Genomic DNA, 24888 nt, shown 5'->3' with positions numbered 1-24888 from the left:
AAAAAATGTTAAAATGAAAATTATGTATATATATTTTGTGACAATAAAACAAACTTTAAAAATAGAGTAACTGAAAATAAAAACTCAATGTTCTCAATAGAATGGAGGAGAGGAATGAATCAGTGAACATGAGACTAGAAAAATAATTACCTAATGTGAACGTCAGAGAGAAAATAGATGGAAAAAAATTTGAATAGAGCCTCAGAGACAGGTATAAAACTATGTTTGACAAAAAAGCGAGAGAAGGTGGTGCTAAAAAAAATTTGAAGAGATAATGGCTGAATTTCCCACAAATTTGGCACAAAGACATAAAACAGATGAAAGAAGGTGACGGAATACCTAACAGGAGTCACCCAAAGAAATGCATGCCAAGACACTAAAAAAATCCTGAAAGTAACCAGAGAGAAACCATGCATTATCTATAGAAGAACACCAATTCAAGTGACAGCAGATATTTTTAATCTGAAAAATTGGAGGTAAGAAGGAAGTGGCACAACATTTTTCAAGTGCTAAAAAAAAAAAGCAAACCTGTCAACCCAGAATTTTATATCCAGAGAAAGTATCCTTGAAGGTTGAGGAAAAGTAAAGACATTCTCAGATAAAGAAAAATTAAGATAATTTGTGCCAGCAGAGCTACCCTAAAAGAATAGCTAAAAGTATTTCTCTAACCAGAAAGGAAGTGATAAAAGAAGTAATCTTGGAGCAGTAGGAAGGAAGAACAATATGTAGAGCAAAAAATATAGGTAAATGAAATAGAATTTCTTTCTTTCTTTTTTTTTTTTGGAGACAGGGTCTTGCTCTGTCATCCAGGCTGTAGTGCAGTGGCATCATCTCTGCTTACTGCAGCGGCATCATCTCTGCTTACTGCAGCCTTGGCCTCCTGGGCTCAAGCAATCCTCCTACCTCAGCCGTTCAAGTAGCTGGGACTGCAGGTATGCACCACCATGCCTGGCTGATTTTTTTTTTTTTTTTGGTAGAGATGGGGTTTCGCCATGTTGCCCAGGCTTGTCTTGAACTCCCATTCTTAAGTGATCCACCTGCCTCAGCCTCCCAAAGTCCTAGGATTACAGATGTGAGCCACTACTCTGAGCCAAATTTTGTTTTTAAGTTTACAAAATTGTATTTAACTGTCAAATGTGGTTCTAAATGCATGTACAGGAAATATTTCAGACAATTATTTTATTAATAGGGGAGAGTAAAGGGAGCTAACAGGAGGTAAGGTTTCTGTACTTTCACTTGAACTGTTAAAATGTAGGCTATGATAAGTTCTATATATGTAATGTAATGCCTAGAACAACTGGTAGAAGAAGATCAAACAAGAGTTACACTCAGAAACACTATAAATAAATCAACATAGAATTCTAAAAAATGTTGAGATAATCCACAGGAAGGCACCAAAAACAAAACTCTTCATGATTTCAACACTTATAACTACAGTAATCAAGACTGTGATATTGGTGAGGGATAGATACATACATGAATGGTACAGAACAGAGAATCTAGAGATAGTCCTATACAAGTATAGCCAAACGATTTTTTGACAGAGATGCAGATGCAGTTCAGTGGAAGATAGTCTTTTCAACAAGTGGTGTTGGAGCATTTAGATATAGGGAAAACAGTTACCCTCCACTTAAATCTCACACTTCATAAAAAATTAAATGGACCATAGATGTAAATGTAAAACATAAAACTATGATACTTTTAGGAGGTAGCATAGGAGAAAATTTGCAGGAAGTTAGGCTTGGATGGAAAGTTCTTAGATATGATACCAAAAGCATGACTCATAAAAGGAAAAATTGGTAATATGGACTTAATCAAAATTGAAGTTTTTGGCCGGGTGTGGTGTCTCGTGGCTATAATCCCTGCACTTTGGCAGGTGGATGGATCACTTGAGGCCAGGAGTTCAAGACCAGCCTGGCCAACATGGCAAAACCCCATCTCTACTAAAAATTACACAAATTATCTAGGCATGGTGGTGCATGCCTGTAGTCCCAGCTACTTGAGAGGCTGAGGTGGGAGGATCACTTGAACCCAGGAGGCAGGTTGCAGTGAGCTGAGATTGTACCACTGTACTCCAGCCTGGGTGAGAGTGAGATTCTGTCTCTCATATATACACACATATATATATGAATATATATACACACATATATATATGAATATATATACTTCTGTGAAGTATCTCTTCATGTCTTTTGCTCATTTTCTAACTGAATTGTTTGCTTTTCACTATTCAATTTTAAGAGTTCTTCATTTGATACAATAGATATGAGTCCTTTAGCAAATATGTGGTTTGTAGTTAGCGTTTTACTTTGCAGAAGGCCCACTAAGACGATGAAAAGACTAACTACAAACCACATATTTGCTAAAGGACTCATACCTATTGTATCAAATGAAGAACTCTTAAAGTTGAATAGTGAAAAGCAAACAATTCAGTTAGAAAATGAGCAAAAGGCATGAAGAGATACTTCACAGAAGGATGTCTGGTATACTAGAAAAAGATGTTCAGCCTCTAAACATCAGGGGAATGCAAATTAAGGCCATCATGAAATAACAATACAGTAACTAAAATAAAAAGTAGTGACAATACCAAATGCTGGCAAGGATGAGGAGAAACTGGATCACTCATCCATTCCTGGTAAGAATATGAAATGGTACAGCCACTCTGGAAAATAATTTGGCAGTTTTTGGTAAGACTAAACATACATTTACCATACAACCCAGCAGTTGTACTCCTGGGCATTTGTTCCAGGGAAATGAAAACTTATATCTACTCAAAACTTATATCCTACTCAGTTGTTCGTAGCAGCTTTGTTATATTCCCAAACTGGAAACAACCAGTTTTCCTTAATTGTTGAATGGTTAAACTGTGGTATTCCTTACCATGGAATATTATTCAGCGATAAATAGAAATGATCCTATTTGGTTCAAATAACAACTTGCGTGGATCTAAAGGACGCTGTGCTGAGTGAAAGAAAGCAATCTTAAAAGATCACATGCTCTATGATTTTATTTATATAACATTCTTAAAATGACAAAATTGTACACATTGGTGGGAAGAATTGAGGGCGGGGAAGGAGAATATAAAGAGGCAGCAGAAGAATGGTCTTGTTGTAATGGAACAGTTCTATATCTTGAGGTGGTAGTTACAGAGAACTGCACATGTGAGAAAAATCATATAGAACACCATGCACATGGTGTATCTGGGTATGATATTATACTATATTGTTTATGACACAACTGTCAGCGGAAACTGAGTAAAGGGCGTATGAGACTTCTCTGTACTACATTTGCTTCCTGTGAATCTTATTTAAAAATAAAAATTTTTAACAAAACTACTTGAGTACCTATAATACTGGAAATTTTACTTGAGCTCTTATATAATGTCTAATGACAATTCTACAAATTGTAGGCATTCTGTCCCTTTAACAGAAGAAACTCAAGAGACTCTTATTTATTTTTTTTCTGAAGTCAGGTGCATCTTCTAGGATCAAGAAAATATGGTAAATTCTCCAATTACATAACTGGTAAAGAACTACAACAGGATTTAAACCTAACTCTGCCGAAGTCCAAAGCCCATATCCTTTGTATTACTCTAGACTGCCTCTTTTAAAGTACTTTTGTCTTGGAATTGAGTAAAAGTAGAGTTCATGAGGGAAGGGAGGGGAGTGTTCATTTATATTACTAATAATTTGTTTTATTTGCTTACTTAATAATTTGAGGATTATATGTGAGATACTTAATAAATGATGCAGAAACAAGTGATGATACAGAAATGAGACAATACAGTCTTTTAAGTTGTTTAGAATCTAGTAGAAGGGACAGGGAAATAAATGATTTTAATGCATCTTATAAAATATTGAGATAAACTTGTATAAGAGGCTTTATGGGCACACATACTGAAAAGGAGAAGCATTTAACATCTCCTGGTGCAGTGGGAAGTTAACAGACATTTTTAGTGTGCTCTTGTTGCTGAGAAACATGGCATAGGAAAAGCCACGAACAAAGATGAAAAACACAACTTGAAGTTTATCTGTTTCACATCCTGTAGTTTGTCTGTTTGCTTTAAAAGAAAGTAGCTGAAATAATAAGGGTAGGGTAAAATAAGTAAACAATGAAAGCCTGGGGTGACAATAACGAACAGATCATTGTACCTAGTTTCTGTGCATGTTGCTAGAGGTGGGCTTTGGATTTGACTTTAAAATTTCTAGAGGCAAAGGCAAATAGAAATATTAGTTAAATAATTAATGATTGTTAGGGTAAGAACAAACCAGGTTTCCAAAAAAGTCACGTATTTTCCTGAAATTGAAGCCTAAGTAGGGTTTTCCTTGAGGATTCTCATAAGGAGGGTTCTGTGATAACACTTCAAATTTCAAGTGTGTACATTTCAATAACTCCCCTAAAAGTTTTTAAATGAATTTAATGAGATTATTTTTTATAGTGTGTCTGGTGGTGGGAAGTTAGGTTGGACAGGTAAGTCGAGTTGGATCATAAATGGCATTTTAAAATTTTATTCTCAGTGTCATGAGGCAACATAAGGTTATAGGAATGACCTCAAATTTGCATTTTCGAAGAATTTTTGAGAGTAGATGGGAGAAGGACAAAAGAGAAGAGAGTAGGAGACACTGGATTAAAATAATGACTTTATTATGCCTCTTGGTGGGCTATTTACTGGGTACAATAAATGGCATTGTAGCATATTTAGTTAAAAATAATTCATGACTTTTAGGATATTTTTATGTAGTGACAACTTAAAAAGTTTTTTTGAAGACAACTTTGTTGATTTTAATGGTTTGGAAGACGATAACTCTATAGCTGTTTGAAAAGGGCAACCTCAGGGCAAGAATAATGCTAGAACTAAAGAGGTCAGGTATTTAGCAATTTCAGATGCTCCTTACAGACTGAAACTTCTGTGTGCGAGTGTTTTTTTTTGTTGTTGTTGTTGTTTTTAATGCATCTTTTACAGGGTACAAACACAGTATCTTGACACAATAGGTGCTCAATAAATATTTGTTAAATACACAATGAGAGACAAGTACTATGGAAAAGAATTTGTACCATGACTTTACCTCGTAGTTATTTTTGTTATTGCACTTAACATATTGTCTTTGTATTTCCTCAAGTAAACAAAAAGTTCCCTGCGGGCAGGTATCTAACCTATCTTTGTATTTTTGGAATTTAATATAGTTCCTGACATAATCATTGTTCAATGGGTCTAATTTTTTTTTTTCCTTTAAAGACATTTGGATACCTTCATGATAGAAAAGGCCCTTTTCTTCATCCATTGATAGTTTGATAGTGGGCTGGGAAGGAAAGCTGTGTTCCTCCACATTAGGCAGCAAATACTTGATTGATTTGATATTTAGCTTAGTCAAGTAAGTTACTGATACTTTCAAAAGGACTTTTTAAAAAAGAGTTAATAATATACACATATATGTACGTATATATATGTATACGTATATATACGTATATATACACGTATATATACGTATACATATATATACTTTTTTTTTTTTTTTTTTGAGATAGAGTCTTGCTCTGTCACCCAGGCTGGAGTGCAGTGGCAGGATCTGGGCTCAGTGCAATCTCTGCCTCCCAGGTTCAAGCAATTCTTGTACCTCAGCCTCCCAAGTAGCTGGGACTACAGGCACTCGCCACCATGCCCAGCTGATTTTTGTATTTTTAGTAGAGATGGGGTTTCGCCATGTTGGTGAGGCTGGTCTCAAACTCCTGACCTCAGGTGATCTGCCCGCCTCAGCCTCCCAAAGTGCTGGGATTACAAGTGTGAGTCACCATGCCTGGCCTAAAAGAGTTAATATATTTTAATAACAATAATTAGAAATTTAATTAAAAGAACTCTTAGTGGTATTAAAATTAATTTCAAAACTATTGAAGTTTCTTTATTGCAGATATAAATATTTGGCCATTTTTCTAATAGATTGGCTAAAAATCAATAGTAATTAAGTTCTTTTTAAAATAAACTATAAATTGTCTTGAAAGATACTGCTATAAAATTTAAAATTTTTATTTAATATATTTTTTCAAATAGGTAATACATTCACATGGTACAAAATTCAGAAGGCACAAAAAGGTATAGAGTTAAGTTTCTTTGCCAGGAAAGCAAATCTCCCTTCTTGATCCCTTCCTGATTCCAGTCACACAGTTGCTCCCCAGAAAAAAGCTAAGGACTTATTTTAATGTGATTTTTTTTTCTGATAATAACAGATTGAAGATCTCAAACAGACAAATCATGGCTTGGAAGAATATGTTAGGAAACTCTTGGATAGTAAGGAGGTGGTAAGCAGTCAAGTAGATGATTTAACCAGCCACAATGAGCATCTTTGTAAAGAATTGATTAAAATTGACCAACTAGCAGAGCAACTAGAAAAGGAGAAAAATTTTGTGGTGGATTCCGCCAACAAGGAACTTGAAGAAGCCAAGGTACCAGATTTACCACTGATAAGGATTTTAATTTTACTTTAAACATCATGTAATTTTTAAATGCAATGGAAAAAGTAGCATTCTCATTTGTATAATTTGGAAGCTGTTTAGATTTGACAGTATATTTAAATGTCTGTTCTAAGGATAAATTGTTTCTCACATTTTACTTCTTTTAACAAATTTTACTCAAAACATTTCCTAAGTAATATGTAGTCATTGTAAAACATTTCAAAGCAATAGGAATGTTCTGTGAACTAAATGTTGCTCCCACTTCCCAATTCCTCTCTCCTGTGCAGAGATATCTACAAACTAATAGATACATTTATTTTCATCTATTTTCACACATGTAATTGATTTCAATACCCTTTAAAAAAGATTTTTACCAAACTAAAAATAGAACTGCCATGTGATCCAGCAACACCGCAGCCAGGTATACATCCAAAAGAAAGGAAATCAGTATGTCACAGAGGTATCTGCACTTCCGTGTTTATGGCAGCACTATTCACAATAGCCAAGATATGGGATCAATCTAGGTGTCCATTAACAGATAAGTGGATAAAGAAAATGTAGTATATATACACAATAGAATGTCATTCAACCATGAAGAAGAAAAGAACTCTGTCATTTGCAGCAACATTAATGAGCCTGGAGGACATCATGTAAAGTGAAATAAGCCAGGCACAGAAAGACAAATATTGCATGTTCTCACTCATATGTGGAATCTGAAGAAATCAGTCTCATGGAGATAGAGCATAGATTGATGGTTACCAGAGGCTAAAAGGATAGCGGGGAGGAGAGGATGAAAAGAGGCTGGTTAATTGGTACAAAAATACAGTTATAGAGAAGATATAAATTCTACTGTTTGATGACACAGTAGGGTGACTATTGTTAACAATTTATTGCATATTTTAAAATAGCTGAAAGAGAAGGTTTGGAGTATTCCCAGAACAAAGAAATAATCTTTAAGGTGATGGATATCCCCATTATCCTGATTTGATCATTATACATTGATGCATGTATTAAAATATCACATGTACCCCATAAACATGTACCATTATTATGTATCAATAAAAAGTCAATTTAAAACTTTTTTTAACTAAAATTTAAAAATGTGCCAATCTTTTTTTTTTTCTTACTGATGTCTGAGATTTGGTTCTTGTTCAGGAAGGTTTTTTTTTCACCTCAAGAACTACATATATACTTTCTAAAGTTTTCTTTTAATACTTTTTAATAGTTTTCCTTCTTTTGATACTGCTAGTTTCTTTTTGTTCTAATATGAGGTAGGGTTGCGTAGTCCTTTCTCCACTGATTTGACGTATCATTTTAACAGATACTAAATTCTCAGATATCTGTGACTTTCTGGACTATTTGTTTTCATTGATTCATTTGCCTTTTTCTTTGCCACCATCACATTGTTTTAGTTACTGTAGCTTTATGATATTTTGATCAACATTTTATTTCTTGATTGAGTACTTTGCCATGAAATTTAGAAACTAGAGATGAAACATAATTATAAAATGACAGTTTCACTTCTCCATTGCTGCCTAATGGCTGATAAGCAAGATAGAGCATATTTGAAGGCCAAAAAACAACCTTTGAATTTTTAAATGATAGCGTGTGAACATGTTTATTTGTCTTGATTTTATTAATCACCAAATTAGTAAATTGTGTCTGTAACAAAGTAATTTCCCAAAGCTAATTGTTATTGCATGTTATTTCTTAAACATTCTTTTAATGTAACAGTATTCTTATAGCAAATAATAAAGCAATTAAATAAATTATCAGGTGAAACATTATTGAAGTCACTGTTACAGTAATTTGAAATATGAGTCCAATTGATGAACTCTAGGATTGTATGTATTTTTATGCAGTAACCTCATTGAGACTGCTTAATGGATGAGTTTAAATTAGTGGAAAGTCAAATAATACAACTTTTTTGTTGTTGTTGAGACAGAGTTTCCGTCTGTCACCTAGGCTGGAGTGCAGTGGCACTATCTCGGCTCACTGCAACCTCCACCTCCCAGGTTCAAGTGATTTCCTGCCTCAGTCTCCCAAGTAGCTGGGATTATAGGCACCCACCACCACACCCATCTAATTTTCATATTTTTAGTGGAAATAGGGTTTCATCATGTTGGCCAGGCTGGTATTGAACTCCTGACCTGAAGTGATCCTCCCACCTTGGCCTCCCAAAGTGCTGGGATTACAGGCATGAGCCACCACACCTGGCCATAATAGTGCAATATTTAAATACACGAGTTTATTACCTTAAGGATATAGTCTTCTCTAACCATGTTGTCTGGAACAGGTCCTTAGAACTACTTGAAATACTAGATAAGAATGATTTGTTTTTAACTTTTGAATTATTTATCTTCAAATGGATGCTGTTAAAGTATTTGAAGGATATTTAAAAGTAGCTTGAATATTTTAAACATTTTTCAATACACTTTTGTTTGTATTGTTACTTTAAAAATTTTTTTAACTTAATTTTTTAATGCCACTTCAGGTGGAATGTATTGTTACTTTTTTTAAGGTAACATTCACAGTTTAATGGTAAATTGATTTCCATCTGTCTTAATTATAAAAATTATCAAAATTGGGCCAAGCATGGTGGCTTATGCCTGTAATCCCAGCACTTTGGGAAGCCGAGGCAGGTGGATCGCTTGAGGCCAGGAGTTTGAGACGAGCCTGGTGAACATGATGAAACCCCATTTCTACTAAAATGCAAAAAAATAGCCGGGCATGGTGTCATACGCCTGTAATCCCAGCTACTTAGGAGGCTGAGGCACAAGAATAGCTTGACCCTGAGAGGCAGAGGTTGCAGTGAGCCAAGATCGCGTCACACTCTAGCCTGAGCAAAAGAGTGAGACTCTGTCTCAAAAAAAAAAAAAAAAATTATCAATATTGAAGAGTTTTAGTATGTCTTCCTTGTTTTTGTCTTCAAATTAAAAATTAACTGCACGCCTTCCCAGACTGCGGGAAACCAAGTTGACTGAATTCCAGCAATGAGAATGCCCTGTTTAGAAGTCATCACTTTTAAAGAGTTGTTAGGGTTTATGTTCTAGAAAGAGTAAGTACTATGTTGGGGTGAATTCTCTGCTATCAAAAGGAAGAATTTTTGGAATGGAAAACATCTAAAATATAAAAGCTAGGATTTACCTAAAACTGTAAGTATTAAATTTACAGGTGGAATTTTGCCTGGCTTGGCAAAGAGTATTTCTAGGAAATAGATCTCCATAAATAATGTGGAATGTTGGGTGTATTTGAGGATTGGAAAGCTATCGGGTGAAAAAGAGGTAAGCAGCAGTCTTGGAGTAGAGATACCATTGCTGACACAGGGAAAACATCAGAGACTTAATAAAGAGAGAACAAAATGAAAATAGGCCTTTGAGTTGGTAGAATGCCCTGAAATGAGGAAATCACCAACCTCAGTAAGTGAATGTCCCCAAGTAGAAAGGGGATTAGAAAGATGCAAAACCAACACTGGGGATATGAACTCCAGTGTGTGTTGTCATCATCCTAAGACATTAGATATGCATGTTAGGTTTATATTTATGGGGGAGAGATTCGTTGCCTAATTTGTGGGGTAGCACTTGAAACAAGATTTCTAATTCGATTGCTGAGAAAAAATGTTTGGGTTTCTAGTGTTTGAGATTATACTCTGGGTATGCGGAGGTAGAGTCTGAGGCTAAAGCTACTGTTAGTTTGTCTGGAATTGAGATAGTATTAAATGTATTCACTGGGAAGTATTTACTTTTAGTCTTATTTTTAAAGGTCAACAGTAACTTCTTCCATGATTTACTTCATTAAAATATTTTCAGTATTAACTATTGGCTATTGCTATGTAATTACTTTGAAACCTTAATGCCTTCAAACAACAAATATCGATACTTCACAGGTTCTTGGGTTGGGAATTCAAGAGTGTCTTAGCTGGGTTGTTCTGGTTCACTGTTTCTCAGGAAATTGTTATCAAGATGATGGCCAGTGCTGGTGGTTTACACCTGTAATTCCAACACTTTGGGAGGCCAAGGCAGGCAGATCACTTCAGGTCAGGAGTTCAAGACCAGCCTGGCCAATATGATGAAACCCTGTCTCTACTAAAAATACAAAAAACTAGCTGGGCATGGTGGTGGGCACCTGTAATCCCAGCTACCCGGGAGGCTGAGGCCAGAGAATTGCTTGATCCCGGGAGGCAGAGGTTGCAGTGAGCCGAGATCACGCCACTGCACTCCAGCCTGGATGACAGAGACTCGATCTCAAAAAACAACAAAAAAGGTGATTGCCACAGTCATGGCTTGACTGCTACTGGAGGATCTACTTCTAAGATGGCTCACTCAGATGGCTTTTGGCTATTGGCAGGAGGCCTGTTCCTTGCTAGGTGGACCTCTCTCTAGGGTTGCTTCATGTATTCTTTGTGGAAGTTTATTCTCCCTCCACCTTCCCCTCTCCCCCAGCCAACAATCCAAGAGATAATAAGGAGGATCTGCAGGGCTTAGCATGACCCAGTCTCAAAAGTTATATCTCTTCACTTCCTCCATATTCTAATCTTTAAAAGTGAGTCACTAAGTATAACCCACACTCTAGGGGAGGGAAATTAAGCTCCAGCTATTGAAGGAAGGAGTATTAGAATTTGTGGACGTACGTTAAAACCACCTCAACTATATGCCTTCGTTTATTCTCTCATCTTGAGTTGTTTACCATTCATGTGTTAACATGGCATTTCCCAGATAATTGAACATTACACTTTGAAATGTGAAGCAGAATTACAATTTTACCATTATTTCTTCCTACAATTTATATTTTTAATTGACCTAGGGGCTATGTTATTGGACTGGATCTCTGATAGTCCTTATCATTATTGTGATCTCTGATAGTCCTTATCATTATTGTTACTTTTGTGTGTGATTCAATAAAAAGTATTTCAGAGCCTGCTGTGTGGAAGACATTGTGTAAAGTCTTTGTTTGTCCCCCACAAACAAAGGGTGGGGTGGGGGACAACAAAGACTTTACCCAATGTCTTCCACACAGCGGGCTCTGAAATACCCATCCCCACATTCCCTGCACACACTCCCTGTCTTTCTCCCTTGCTTTATTTTTCCCTGTAGCACTTTGCTCTTCCTTTCCCCTTCCCTCACTATGCTCCAGCCATGCCGGTCTCCATACTTAGAACCAATCAGATGTTCTTTTGCCTTAGGACCTTTGTTAGAGCTGTAACTTTTGCCTGCAATGTTTTTTGCCCAGATTTTCACGATTGACTTCCTTTCCTCTGAAGTTTTTGGTCAAAGGTCACCTTTCAATGAGGACTTCCTGACCACCCTATTTAAAATTCCAATCTGTTCCTCCATAAATATTCCCAGTATCCTTAACTCTGCTCTTCTTTTTCTAGTATACCATATAATTATTTGTTAGGTTTATTATTGTCTATTCTAGCTGGAATGTAGGATCCACAAAGGCAGAAATCTTTGTCTCTCTTGTTTACTTAACTCAAGTGCCTAGAACGTGAGTGCTCCTTGTATTATTTTTTGAGGGATGCAATCACTAACATATATTTTGACTATTATCTTTTGTTTTTCTTTTTTTGGCTAGAATATATACTCCATGACGGCAGAGATTTTTGCCTTTTTTATTCATTACTTTGCCCAGCACATAACACAATGGCAGGCAGGTAGTAGGCACTCATTAATTGTTAAGTAAGTGAAAACACTGAGTTAGCAGTTTTTCATTTGGGCCAGTTATTTTGTTTTTCAGAGTGGAATCAACATTTTTTTTAATCACTGTAAAATTAATGCATATTTATTATACAAAATTTTAGTCCATATAGAAAAGTAAATGAAGAAAATAACATCTACCATAATCATACCTTGTTATGCCTAGACATAATCTTCAGTTTATTTGGTTATGTTTACATGTAGGATGTCTGCATATAAATTTATTTTTTATGAGAATGTGTCATACCAGATACTCTTTCACAGAGTGAATTTTTGTACTTATGTGGAAATCTTAACACATTCAAAGTAGACCTGTATCTTTTTAGTGTCTACTTAGTAGTATATATTAAAACATTGAAAATTGTCTATTCAAGGCTATACATAAGGTTATCCAAACTCTATGTAATTATGTTCTATTTCTAAGTACTTTACTTGTGAGAAAAGCGTTCCAAATAATAGCACCCCTTAATATTTCATAAACTTAAAATATGACTGCCAGAAAAATTGTAGAAGAGAACGTTGGTCTAAAAAACAAATGAAGTACAATAATTCCAGAGAATTCAAATTTAAAATGTAGTAGGCAAGATCGGGATGCAGTTTAGAATAATGAGGGAAAGGTTGATGAATTGCAAAATACATTAAGTGAATATGCTATTAGCAAAGAACTTTACTGCTTTGCATAAAAACTTAGTCAGTGTCCTGTAGGGACATACAATGTAGTCATATGCTAAATATATGACTATAGGTACCTATCTTTTAAGACTGGGTATGTTCACTGTCATAAATTGATACAAAAAGTATTTTGTGGGTTGAATTGAACTAAGCAGTTGAGTTCAGAAGAGAAAGCAATCTTTTTTGAATGGGATAATTTGGGTCGACTTATTTTATTCTGGTCATTCTTTTATTGCTTTCCTATTATCTTCAGAATTGTAATTAGTACTAACATTTTGTTCCAGTTTATGGGGAATAATTTGGTAAAATACAATCAATTAACATTTTATACAAAAGATTGAATTTAAGGGAATTGTTATTTCATCCTGGGTAAATCATCTTTTATCTTTTATCATCAAAGGTTGCTAAACAGGTTATTTCTTCTTTAAAATATTCACTGCCTTCATGTTTTTATTTTAAGTGGCTTCCTTTTTTTGATGTTCTTTTTCCAATTAGTTTAAACATCTTTAATAGAAATAATTTTTTTTTTTTACTTTTTCTTCAGATTGAACTCATTTGCCAGCAAAATAATATTATAGTATTGGAAGATACAATAAAAAGGCTTAAATCTGTAAGTACATTTTTCATAAATATGTGTTACGGAATCATTTTTATTTGGTCAGTAAGCTATAAAAAATTATATCTTTGGCTCTCACGCGTTTTGTGAGGAATAAAATATGTTTGTTTTCTAAAATCTGCACCAACTGCTAGGGACACAGGGGAACCCCCATCTGTAAGAGTGACTTTTTTTTGCTTTTTTCATCACTACTCCTTTGTTTCCTACAGGCAAAGAACAACTTTTGGTTGGTTTTATCAATGTCCTTATCTGTTAATTGATTTAAAATGATGACTGAATAATTCTCAAAATATAAAGTTTGTTTGTTTACACATTAACTTTTATCCCCCTTAATAATAAATACTTTTAAGCCATAAATTTTGTTACATAATTCCAAACAATGTTTTATTTATCTAACAATGTGAAATGAAAACTGTTCTGTTTAAACATTTTAGTGTTATTTAAAATATTTAAAACCCTCTATCTGAAAGTATATCTATAATTTTCTCCCAATAAAGTATTGTTAAATAAATGTTGTCAAAGAAGTGTTTCTAAATATATGAAAGTGAATGCAAATTTCTGGGAATGCTTGCAAGTATGGAATATCCAGCGTTCAGTTAATTTATTCACTCATTGAACAATATTGGACAAAACTTAGATGCTATAACAGATGCTTTAATAGTAGCATATGTTTTTCTTCTTTTGAGATGGAGTCTTGCTTTGTTGCCCAGGCTGGAGTGCAATGGCGCATTCTTGGCTCACCACAACCTCTGCCTCCCGGGTTCAAATGATTCTCCTGCCTCAGCCTCCCAAATAGCTGGGACTACAGGTGCATGCCACCATGCCCAGCTAATTTTTTTGTATTTTTAGTAGAGACAGGGTTTCACCACGTTGGCCAGGCTGGTCTCGAACTCCTGACCTCAAGATCCGCCCGCCTCGGCCTCCCAATGTGCTGGGATTACAGGCATGAGCCACCATGCCCAGCCTAGTAGCATATGTTTTTCTAAAGCAAATCCATGCCATTTCTAGGATGTGTGCTAGGTCTGTGGACGTTTCTGGCCTCTCTAAAATTTCTTTACCATTTTTTCTCCAAAATTATCTTTCAGTTAAAATAGCATACCCAGAAATCCTGGAAAAGAAAGATATCTAACTGCTTTTTAAAAATTATTGATATATAATTTTTTAAATGTTGTATTTAAAAAATACCAAATTAAATGTTTTTAAGGATCCTGTTTGTTTTCAATTTCACTTAGAAAATGATGCTATAGTTTAGCTTGAAATAATGGCCTAATTTTTTCCTCCTTGGCAAGATAATTTTAGATACTGAAAAAGCACAAAATAAATCTCCTTCTAGACTTGATTCCTTTGTCAAGACTTTGGAAGCAGACAAAGATTACTATAAGACTGAAGCTCAACATTTGAGAAAGATGATGAGAAGTAGGTCTAAAAGTCCGAGACGCCCATCACCAACTGCCCGGGTAGGTTTTATAAATTTGTAAATATTTTGGAGTTTGTTGCCCAGACACTGGCTTTTATTCTTTGTTTTACCTAATTTGAAAATAATTTGTTTTGATTTGGTGTGAATTGCTGTTTCAAAGGGGTTGAGAGACAGAGGTCTCTTTGATGGCACAGTAGACTACTGATATTGGTTCTTTATCCTCAGCATAAGTAGCGCTTGGGAGGTAATCAGGCAAATGTGGAATAATTTGGAATGAAGCTGTTTTAAAAAGACATGGTTTTTAAACTTATTTTTTATAATTTCCTTTCATTATATAGTCTTGTTTTCTTAATTAGAAATTGGGCACTACCATCAGTAGCACCTTTCTATCAGTACTACATATCAAAGAAGAATTTTAAATTCCTTATATAATTATAGGGTGCAAACTGTGATGTAGAAATTTTGAAGACAACAACAAGAGATCGTGAAGAACTTAAATGCATGCTGGAAAAATATGAGCGCCATTTGGCAGAAATTCAGGGTAATGTCAAGGTTCTTACATCTGAGAGAGACAAGACCTTCCTTCTTTATGAACAGGTAAACTTATAAAAAATAAATCATGTAAGTAATAACATTGAGTTCTAGAGGTATGTAATTCTTCTTTGAGATCCATGAGACTGCTTAAACCTGCAAGTCAAGTTAATCTAACATTTAGGGATTACCTATGTTTTTAAGATATTCTTAATGAAATGTAATACATTTCCAATACAGTAGGTATGTGAGTACACACATATGTTATCCCCATAGCCAAAAATCATATACATGCATAAAAATAGTCTTATTTTTGGAATAAGATATGAAGAAACCATTAAATGATAAGTTGTTATGAGTTCAAGGTAAAAAGATCAAATCCTGACCTTTTTACCTTGAACTTGCCACACCTTGTCACATCACTTTAGGAACTTTTATATAATTTGCTTAATTTTAGAGAATAAAAGAAGTGTGTAGTTTATCTCTGCTTTCTAGCTTAAAATTGCATAGCTTTTATTAATCAAATACATTCTTTACCCAACAAGTATTAAATCCTATAAATCACCCATATAACTTCTTTTAAAAGTATCACAATTTTTTAACGAATTATAGCTACTATACACAGGGTTCTGGGCTCACTACTCTAAGGGATAGAAAAATGATAAGATGCTGACCATGTTTTCCTATAAATTTACAGTCTAGTTAGGGAGATAAAGTATATTGTATTTATTTTTATTAAGTGGTCTAGAAGATATTATAAAAAACAAAAGAAGTGGGCATTTTTAGATATGGTGATCAAGGAAATCTTTATTAAAAGATTCGAAGTGTGAGCCCTGAAAAATGAATAGAGTTTCTATTACCCTGAAAGGGGCTAGAAGGAACAATCCAGACTAAAGGAATGGTATGAGGTAAAGGATAAAGGTAGGAAAATCAGCAGATAAATAAATTGGTTTAAGACTAGAATAGAGGGTATATGTCAGTGGAGAAGGGAGAGAGCTAAGACTTGAAAGGTAGATTGCACTAGAGCAGGAATCAATATACTTTTTCTGTAAGGCCCAGACAAAAAATATCTTCTGCTTTGCAAGCCATGTGGTCTCTGTTGTAACTAATCAGCCCTATTGTTGTAGGGTGAAAGCAGCTTTGGACAATACATGAATGAATAACTTTGGCTGTATTACAGTAAAACTTTATGGATACTGAAATTTGAATTTCACATCATTTTTACTCGTTTTAAAATACTCTTTTGATATTTTCCCCAACCATTTAAAAATGCAAAAATATTTCTCCACTTACAGACCTACAGGAGGCAGGCTAGATGTGACCTGTGAGTTATATATAGTTTGCTGACTTCTGGACTAAACGGTACAGGCTGTTCAATGGGCCTTATATGGGGTTTATATTTTGCTTTATAAGCAACAATCTTTTTTTTTTTTAAAGGCAGGCAAAATATGACCAAAGTATCATTTTTACAATGTTACAATTTTAACCTTATGGCAAATTTTTATTTTTCACATAATCTTTCTATACTGTCTTCTTATATAACAATTTCTCCTTTGAGAGAATTGGTGGAGGGAGAGACCATGGACTCCTCCTAGAAGGCTGTCACAGTAGTGCACATATAAGGCATTAAGGGACTAAGAAAGGGCGTTTCAATGGAAATAAATATAGGGACAGATGCAAAAGACCCTGTGAAGGAAGATTTGACATGATTTGATTTTAGGAAGAAGGAGGGTTGCATGACAGTCACTAAAATTCTGTCTTGAATGACTCAGCAATGTAGTAATAAAATAAGAAATAGGAGAGTCATTGGTGGTTTGAGGAAAAAGATGTGAGTTTGTTTTTAGACAGGGTAAGATGATGGTAGCACACTCAGGTCGTAATTGCCATCAGGCTGTAAGAAATGTGGGACTGGAGTAGAGAGAGGCAAGAGTTAAATAGTTAGCTTTGGAAGTCATCTGCTTAGAGGCGAGCTTCGAGCCTTCAGAGTGGATGAAGTCTCTGAATGAGAAAACTGTACATAGAGGAGAAGAAAAGTTATGATATTCAAGATGCAGAAGGGAACCTTTGAAAGAGACAAAGATGACAGAGAGCTAGGGAGGAACAATGTTGTAAGGGAGGAAGGAGTCTCAAGAAGAAGGATGTTGTAAATAGCAACAGACCACTAAAATATCAAGGAGAACAGGAACTGAGAAAAGACCATTATATTTGGTTAGGTCTTTAGTTGAAATTCCACAGAGGGTGCACCGGAGGGTGGGAGCCAGGTTATTCTGGGGTGATAGAGTGGATGGTAAGGAACCATTGGCAATAGTTATAGACCATGGGACTTTTTTTTTTTTTTTAATGTGTTGCAGGAAGAAGAGACATAGGATGGTAAATTGGTCAGCAGGATCAAGTGACAGGTTTTCAAGATAAGGGAGCACTGTACATGACTGAAGGCCGGGGAGAAAGTGCCAGTGGAGAGGGTACTATTCAAGATGAGGAGAAATAATTATAATTGAGTCAGGGAGATCTTAGAAGACACTTTAGGAGATGAGGTTTGGGGTTCTGGTGAAGGCTTAGCTGTGGAAATTGGGAAGGTATATATTTTCCTCTGGGGCTTGGAGACTATCTGAATAGACAGTGATCAAAATCAAGAGGAAAAGCGACCTGTGCAGCGAACTATGATATTAAATAATCTGCAGGTTTGGAATAGATTTGGGACCCAAGGATGGTTGAACAGACGTGCAGAGACTCTGTTGGGTTATCAGTAAGGATTGGTGGGCCTTTCTGTCAGGGCAGAAGTAGCCAAGACATAGGAATGGCATACGCATTTATATTTAGGAAGACTGAAACTCTATGATAATATTCATTAAACCGGTAGTCTGTCTAAATTGTGCTGAATTTAAATTACACTACAAAATGAATAAATGGAGTATACCAAATATATTTCTTAGCAAAACATTCTCTGTTGCAATAACTTCCTCCAAATTAATTTTATTTTAGACTTTTGGCAAAGATGTTGTAACATGAACTTCTATTTAAATATATTCATTTTCATTTATTTGTATAAGCTCATTTTAAAATAAAAGTGATACCATTACCCTGCTGCATGCATGTTGATGTAGGTTTGCATTTTAACTGGCTAGATACATAAAATTTTTTATATTTATGTGTTCTAAAGCTTGTTAAACCAAATTCTATGATTTAAATAATAGGCACAGGAAGAAATTGCCCGACTTCGACGAGAAATGATGAAAAGCTGTAAGAGTCCTAAATCAACAACGGCACATGCTATTCTCCGGCGAGTGGAGACTGAAAGAGATGTGGCCTTCACTGATTTACGAAGAATGACCACAGAACGAGACAGTCTAAGGGAGAGGCTGAAGGTTGGAAAGGATTTTATTTACGTGAATATATGTGAAACACAAATTCAGGGATATTGAAATCACTTTATTTTGTTTTTGCTTTTTAATCAGATTGCTCAAGAGACAGCATTTAATGAGAAGGCTCACCTGGAACAAAGGATAGAGGAGCTGGAGTGTACAGTTCATAATGTAAAAAAAAAAAAAATCTCTTTTGGCTATAAACACTCAATGGCTTTCCCCTTTCCCCTTTTTCTGTGTTCAGAGAAGTTATTTTATTTTTCTAAGATAGTGTTTATAGTCCTAAAATACTTAAGGTATTTTATAGTGTAAATTGTCACTTTTTCATTTGTTTATTTCCTTCTAAAAATATGAGTAAATTTTTTTGGTGTTAGGTTGCAAAGTATGTACTTTAAAAAAATCATTAGGAATTCATTTTCAGAGATCTTATCTACTTTCTCATCTCCATATTTTGTTAAAGATAATATTGCCAGATGTAAAGAAAATGGTTTATTCTATCTAAAGAGTGGATAAGGAGAGAAAATTATGATGAAATAAAAATTACAAGCAAAGTTTATTTAAACTAAATTTAAATGTGAAACATCACCTTTTTCCTAATCAGATTTGATATTGCTATGAATATATATTGATGATATTGTCACTATATAAACATAATTAAGAGAATTTAACTTTCTATTACCAAATATAATTGAATATATTTATAAATTCATCTGTACTGTTTTATTGTAATGAGTTAAAAATATGAGACAGGGGCCGGGCACGGTGGCTCATGCCTGTAATCCCAGCACTTTGGGAGGCCAAGGCGGGTGGATCACCTAAGGTCAGGAGTTTGAGACCAGCCTGACCAATATGGTGAAACCCTGTCTCTACTAAAAATATGAAAATTTGCCAGATGTGGTGGCATGTGCCTGTAGTCCCAGCTACTTGGGAGGCTGAGACAGGAGAATTGCTTGCACCCGGGAGGCGGAGATTGCAGTGAGCCGAGATCGCGCCACAGCACTTCAACCTGGACGACGGAGCGAGACTCCGTCTCAAAAAAAAAAAATTACTAGACAGGAGAAAATAATTTTTATTTTCATAATTCTACATTATATGTGTAATTTATTAATGTGGGGCAACAAATAAATTCTTTTGCAAACAGCATATTTATACTATAGTCAAATTGAACCAGATTGAAAAATATAGACTGATATACTGTGATAAGCTTTATAGGAAAGCTTTGCAGTGGCTTTTTCTTGGTCCTACTTCACAGCACCTTATCTGTAAGACCTTCTACAGCAGTCAGGTCTAACCTGATACTCTCATCATGTCAGTCTTGCCATAAACCAGTTTGTACAGAGGGAGTATGCCCTTCTGGAAGATTACTAAGGTGTTTTTAGTGATGGCAGTAACCTTGTCATTCTACTTGTATAGCTTGATGACGAACGTATGGAGCAAATGTCAAATATGACTTTGATGAAGGAAACCATAAGCACTGTGGAAAAAGAAATGAAATCACTAGCAAGAAAGGCAATGGATACCGAAAGTGAACTTGGCAGACAAAAAGCAGAGAATAATTCTTTGAGGTAAACTAAATCACCTTTAAACAACCAACAGTTTACTATAACTATAGCTCTGCTTTTTATAGTGTATTTTATAATGAAAATTATTTGTTGAGTTCAGTTTCTGAGAGGATTATTGAAAAGCAGTTGTAGGAACCCTTGGCACACAGTGAACAATTTTCCTGAGCTCAATCACAGACTGGTAATGCCACACTTAACTAGGAATCACACTTCTAGTAATCTTACTTTACATTTGTAAAAAACTTCAACTTTTAACTGAAATAGCTTTTACAAAGCTCTTCTGGGTACAGAATATATTTGACTTTGATTGTTTAATTTACCTTTATAACTTTAAATTCTGTTCGGGGATATGAACAGTAAAAGAAAACACAAAGCACAGGTTTGGCAGTTGCTTAGAAAAAGGGTGATTTAGAATATAATGAAAAGCCATAACAGAGAAATAGGCGCACGTGATGGAACATCTATTAATTGAATGCAAGTACTATACTTAGCCTTTCCTATGTACTGGTATGGTTGCCGAAGATGTATCAATTGAAGCAGCCTACAGCAATAAGCTTGGGAGAATGAGTTTTTGAAGACCTCTACATGAGTGGTTTTACTTTTAGTATCTGTTGCTGTGAGAAACAGAGGTTCTACAGATTCAGTAAGGTTGAATTTCATTGCATCTATGAACATTGAAAAATAGTAATAGCTTAATATCTAGGTGATGGGTTGATCTGTGCGGCAAACCACTGTGGCACATGTTTACCTATGTAACACACCTGCGTGTTCTGCACATATACCCCGGAACTTAAAATAAGAAAGAAAAATAGTAGTTCACACTCCTATTAATGCCGAGATTACAGGCATGAGCCACCGGGCCTGGCCTTTCTTAACAAAAATTTAAGTGTATAATCCGGTATTGTTAAATGTAAGAACAGTATGGTAAAGCAGATCTCTAGAGTTTTTCATATTGCATAACTGAACCTCTGTATCCTTTGAACAGCACTTCCTATTTCCCCCTCCAGTCAATCCCTGGCAACTACCATTTTATTTTCTGTTTCTGAGTTTAACTATTTAGAGACATCTTGTAAGTGGAGTATTGAGTAGTATTTCTCTGATTGTCTTATTTCACTTAGCATAATTTCAGTGTTTGTCCACGTTGTAGCATATGACAGAATTTCCTCCTTTCTTGAGGCTGAATCTTTAGTTCTTTATCTTTTTGTTCCTTTCTCTCTCTCTCCTTTTGTTTTTATAATTCTTTGTTAATGTTAGCTCTCTTGATAGTGTCCCATATATCCCATAGGCTTTCTTCATTTCTTTTTACTCTTTTTTCTTTTTTATCCTCTGGGTATTTTCTAATGACCTGCCTTCGAGTTTACAAATTATTTTTTTCTACTTCATCTAGTCTACTGTTGATGTTCTCCAAGAAAGCTTGTCTTGGGCTGGGGACAGTGGCTCATGCCTGTAATCCCAGCACTTTGAGGGGCCAAGGGAGGAGGATTACTTGAGGCCAGGACTTTGAAATAAGCCTAGGCAACATAGCAAGACCTTGTCTCTACAAAAATAAAAGTATCTTTTTATTAACAGACGTTATTTATGTAGTCAGATTTATTCATCTTTCCCATTTGATTTATGCTTTTTTTTTTTTTGAGACAGAGTCTCACTCTGTCGCCCAGGCTGGAGTGCAGTCATGCGATCTCGGCTCACTGCAAGCTCCGCCTCCCGAGTTCACACCATTCTCCTGCCTCAGCAGGTGCCCGCCACCACGCCTGGCTGATTTTTTTGTATTTTTAGTAGAGATGGGGTTTCACGGTGTTAGCCAGGATGGTCTCAATCTCCTGACCTCGTGATTCGCCCACCTCGGCCTCCCAAAGTGCTGGGATTACAGGCATGAGCCACCGCACCCAGCCTAATTTATGCTTTTTTTTTTTTTTTTCACCCAGCCTAATTTATGCTTTTTTTTTTTTTTTTAACTGAGAGAATATTTTTGTACCTTAAGATCATGAAGTTGTGTTCCTATATTATCTTCATATTTATATCTGTAATTTACCAGGAGTGTATTTTTTTTTTTTGAGACAGAGTCTCACTCTGTCGCCCGGGCTGGAGTGCGTGGCACGATCTCGGCTCACTGCAAGCTCTGCCTCCGGGTTTCACACCATTCTCCTGCCTCAGCCTCCTGAGTAGCTGGGACTACAGGCGCCCACCACCGGGCCTAGCTAATTTTTTGTATTTTTAGTAGAGACGGGGTTTCACCATGTTAGCCAGGATGGTCTCGATCTCCTGACCTCGTGATCTGCCCGCCTCGGCCTCCCAAAGTGCTGGGATTACAGGCGTGAGCCACCGCACCTGGCCCTACCAGGAGTGTATTTTTGTGTATGTTGTGAGGCAGTGGTCAAGTTTTGTTTTATTTTGCTTTTTAACACATGATTACTCAATTTTCCCAGTAATATTTGTTGAAAAGATTGTCCTTTACCCCTCTGCAGAGATGTTTTTCTTAAAAATAAATATCTGTGTATGTGTGTATTTCTAGGGTCAATAATCTGTTCCATTTGTCTTTTACATGGTTCTTGTACCATTACAAAACTTTCCGAATTACTATAACTGTAAAAGTGTTAAACCTATAAGAACAAATCTACCTTGTTATTCATCAAGAAAGTCTTGACTATTGCCGGCCCTTTGCATTTTCAATTTTCATATAAATTTTAGAGTGAGCTGGTCAAAGTCCACCCCGAAAAAGAAAAACACTATTAAGATTTTAATGGCATTGAGTTGAATCATAGATTAATTTTGAAATAATTTATTTTTATGTTATTTGAGTCTTCTGGGCCACCATAAACATTGTATATCTCTCTGTATTTTTCAGTTTTGCTCTATGTTTCCTATTTTTTGTGTGTAGAGAGGTCTTACATTTATTTTGTTAAATTCGTAGGTACTCAGTATTTTGAGATGATTTTAACTGTTTTTAAAAATTGTGGCTGTTATGTAAAAATAAAATTGATCTTTGTATTTTGGTGTGGTATCCAACAGTCCTGCTAACTTTTCATTAATTTTAATAACCCACCTACAGAAGTTTTTTTCATTTGTGTACATAAAATCATGTTATCCGCAAGTATTCTTTTCTTGCCTCTCTAATTCTTATACATTTTATTTTTCTTGCCTTGTTATATGTGAATTACTTCCAATTAACTATTAAATATATTTCTTGTAGGTTATTTGATAACTATGTAATATTAGATTTAAGAAAATTTTCTCCTATTTTTATTTTGCCCAGATACTAAAAAATCATACATGAATGTTGAAATTGATCTGATAATTTTTATTCATGTATTTAGATGGTCACATTATTTTTCTCCCTTATTCTGTTAAAATGTGAACTTACACTGATTAATTTTGTAATACTAAACCAGCCTACAGGGTAGAATAAATACAGATTGGTCATACTATATTATGCTTGTTACTTATTATTGGTCTATGTTAACTAATATTTTGTTTTGTATATTTACATCTATTTTTGTAATTTAGATTGGCTGATAATTTACCTTTCTTATGGCTTTATTTTATTTTGTTTTTTATTATTTTTGAGACGGAGTTTCACTCTTGTTGCCCAGGCTGGAGTGCAATGGCGCGATCTTGGCTCACCGCAACCTCCGCCTCCCAGGATCAAGTGATTCTCCTGCCTCAGCCTCCCGAGTAGCTGGGATTACAGGCATGCGCCACTACCCCCAGCTAATTTTGTATTTTTAGTAGAGATGGGGTTTCTCCATGTTGGTCAGGCTGGTCTTGAACTCCCGACCTCGGGTGATCCGCCTGCCTTGGCCTCACAAAGTGCTGGGATTACAGGTGTGAGCCATCACGCCCGGCTGTCTCTTATGGCTTTTTTAAATCAGATTTTGATATCAAGGTAATGTAAACTCATACTATAATACTCTTTTTAATTCATTTTTTCTTCTGTCATTTTGTGGAACAGTTTGTATAAGATTGGAGTTGTAGAACTTACCAATAAAGTCATTCGGATCGCTTGTTTAAGGGAAGGTTTTATTTCATTTATTTATTAAAGAAATAATTAGAATTTCCTTCTTATGCGAGTCAGTATATATATGTAAGCAGTTTTCATTTTGTCTAAATTTAAAAGGATGTTTAGTATAATGTTATTTATAATATCCTGTGAACATTTTAATGTACATAGAGTCTGTAGTTATTTCCTGTTTTTCTATTCTGCAATTGGTGGTTATTATTAGTTTTTTCCAAAGACCAACATTTTGCTTTGGTTTTGATCCTCTCTGTTGTTTGTTTTTATTATTTCATTACTTTTGTTCTTATTATTTCCTTTCTTCTATTTTTTTTAGATTTTTTTTTTTCTTGAATTTTCTTCAAATGAATGTTTACATTTTTACTTTTTAGGCCTTTTTTTCTTTTTTCTTTTCTTTCTTTTTTTTTTTTGAGGCGGAGTCTCGCTCTGTCACCCAGGTTGGAGTGCAGTGGTGCAATCTCGGCTCACTGCATGCTCCACCTCCCAAGTTCACTCCATTCTCCTGCCTCAGCCTCCCGAGTAACTGGGACTACAGGCACCCGCCACCACGCCTGGCTAATTTTTTTTGTATTT

General features: G+C 35.3%; 1 protein-coding gene across 15 annotated transcripts in view; it reads left to right on the top strand.

Annotated features, from left to right (window-relative positions):
- Positions 1-24888, top strand: part of TSGA10 (testis specific 10) — a 169502-nt gene that overhangs the window by 31099 nt on the left and 113515 nt on the right. For 10 of the 15 annotated variants that reach the window (XM_063649195.1, XM_063649199.1, XM_054476703.2 and 7 more), the window contains 7 exons: positions 6223-6438; positions 13360-13425; positions 14721-14888; positions 15287-15445; positions 18574-18744; positions 18835-18912; positions 20155-20306. In XM_063649195.1, coding sequence (XP_063505265.1) covers positions 14838-14888; positions 15287-15445; positions 18574-18744; positions 18835-18912; positions 20155-20306 — 611 coding nt within the window. In that variant the 5' untranslated portion in view covers positions 6223-6438; positions 13360-13425; positions 14721-14837. Of the gene's footprint in view, positions 1-6222; positions 6439-13359; positions 13426-14720; positions 14889-15286; positions 15446-18573; positions 18745-18834; positions 18913-20154; positions 20307-24888 lie in introns of those variants that run through there. The other 5 variants (XM_063649196.1, XM_063649192.1, XM_054476704.2 and 2 more) reach the window with 4 other exon arrangements.

Source organism: Pongo pygmaeus, chromosome 12 (assembly GCF_028885625.2).
Source record: "Pongo pygmaeus isolate AG05252 chromosome 12, NHGRI_mPonPyg2-v2.0_pri, whole genome shotgun sequence".
Classification (NCBI taxonomy): domain Eukaryota; kingdom Metazoa; phylum Chordata; class Mammalia; order Primates; family Hominidae; genus Pongo; species Pongo pygmaeus.
Note: the sequence above shows the minus strand (reverse complement) of the source record. Positions and strands in the feature narration are given on the sequence as shown.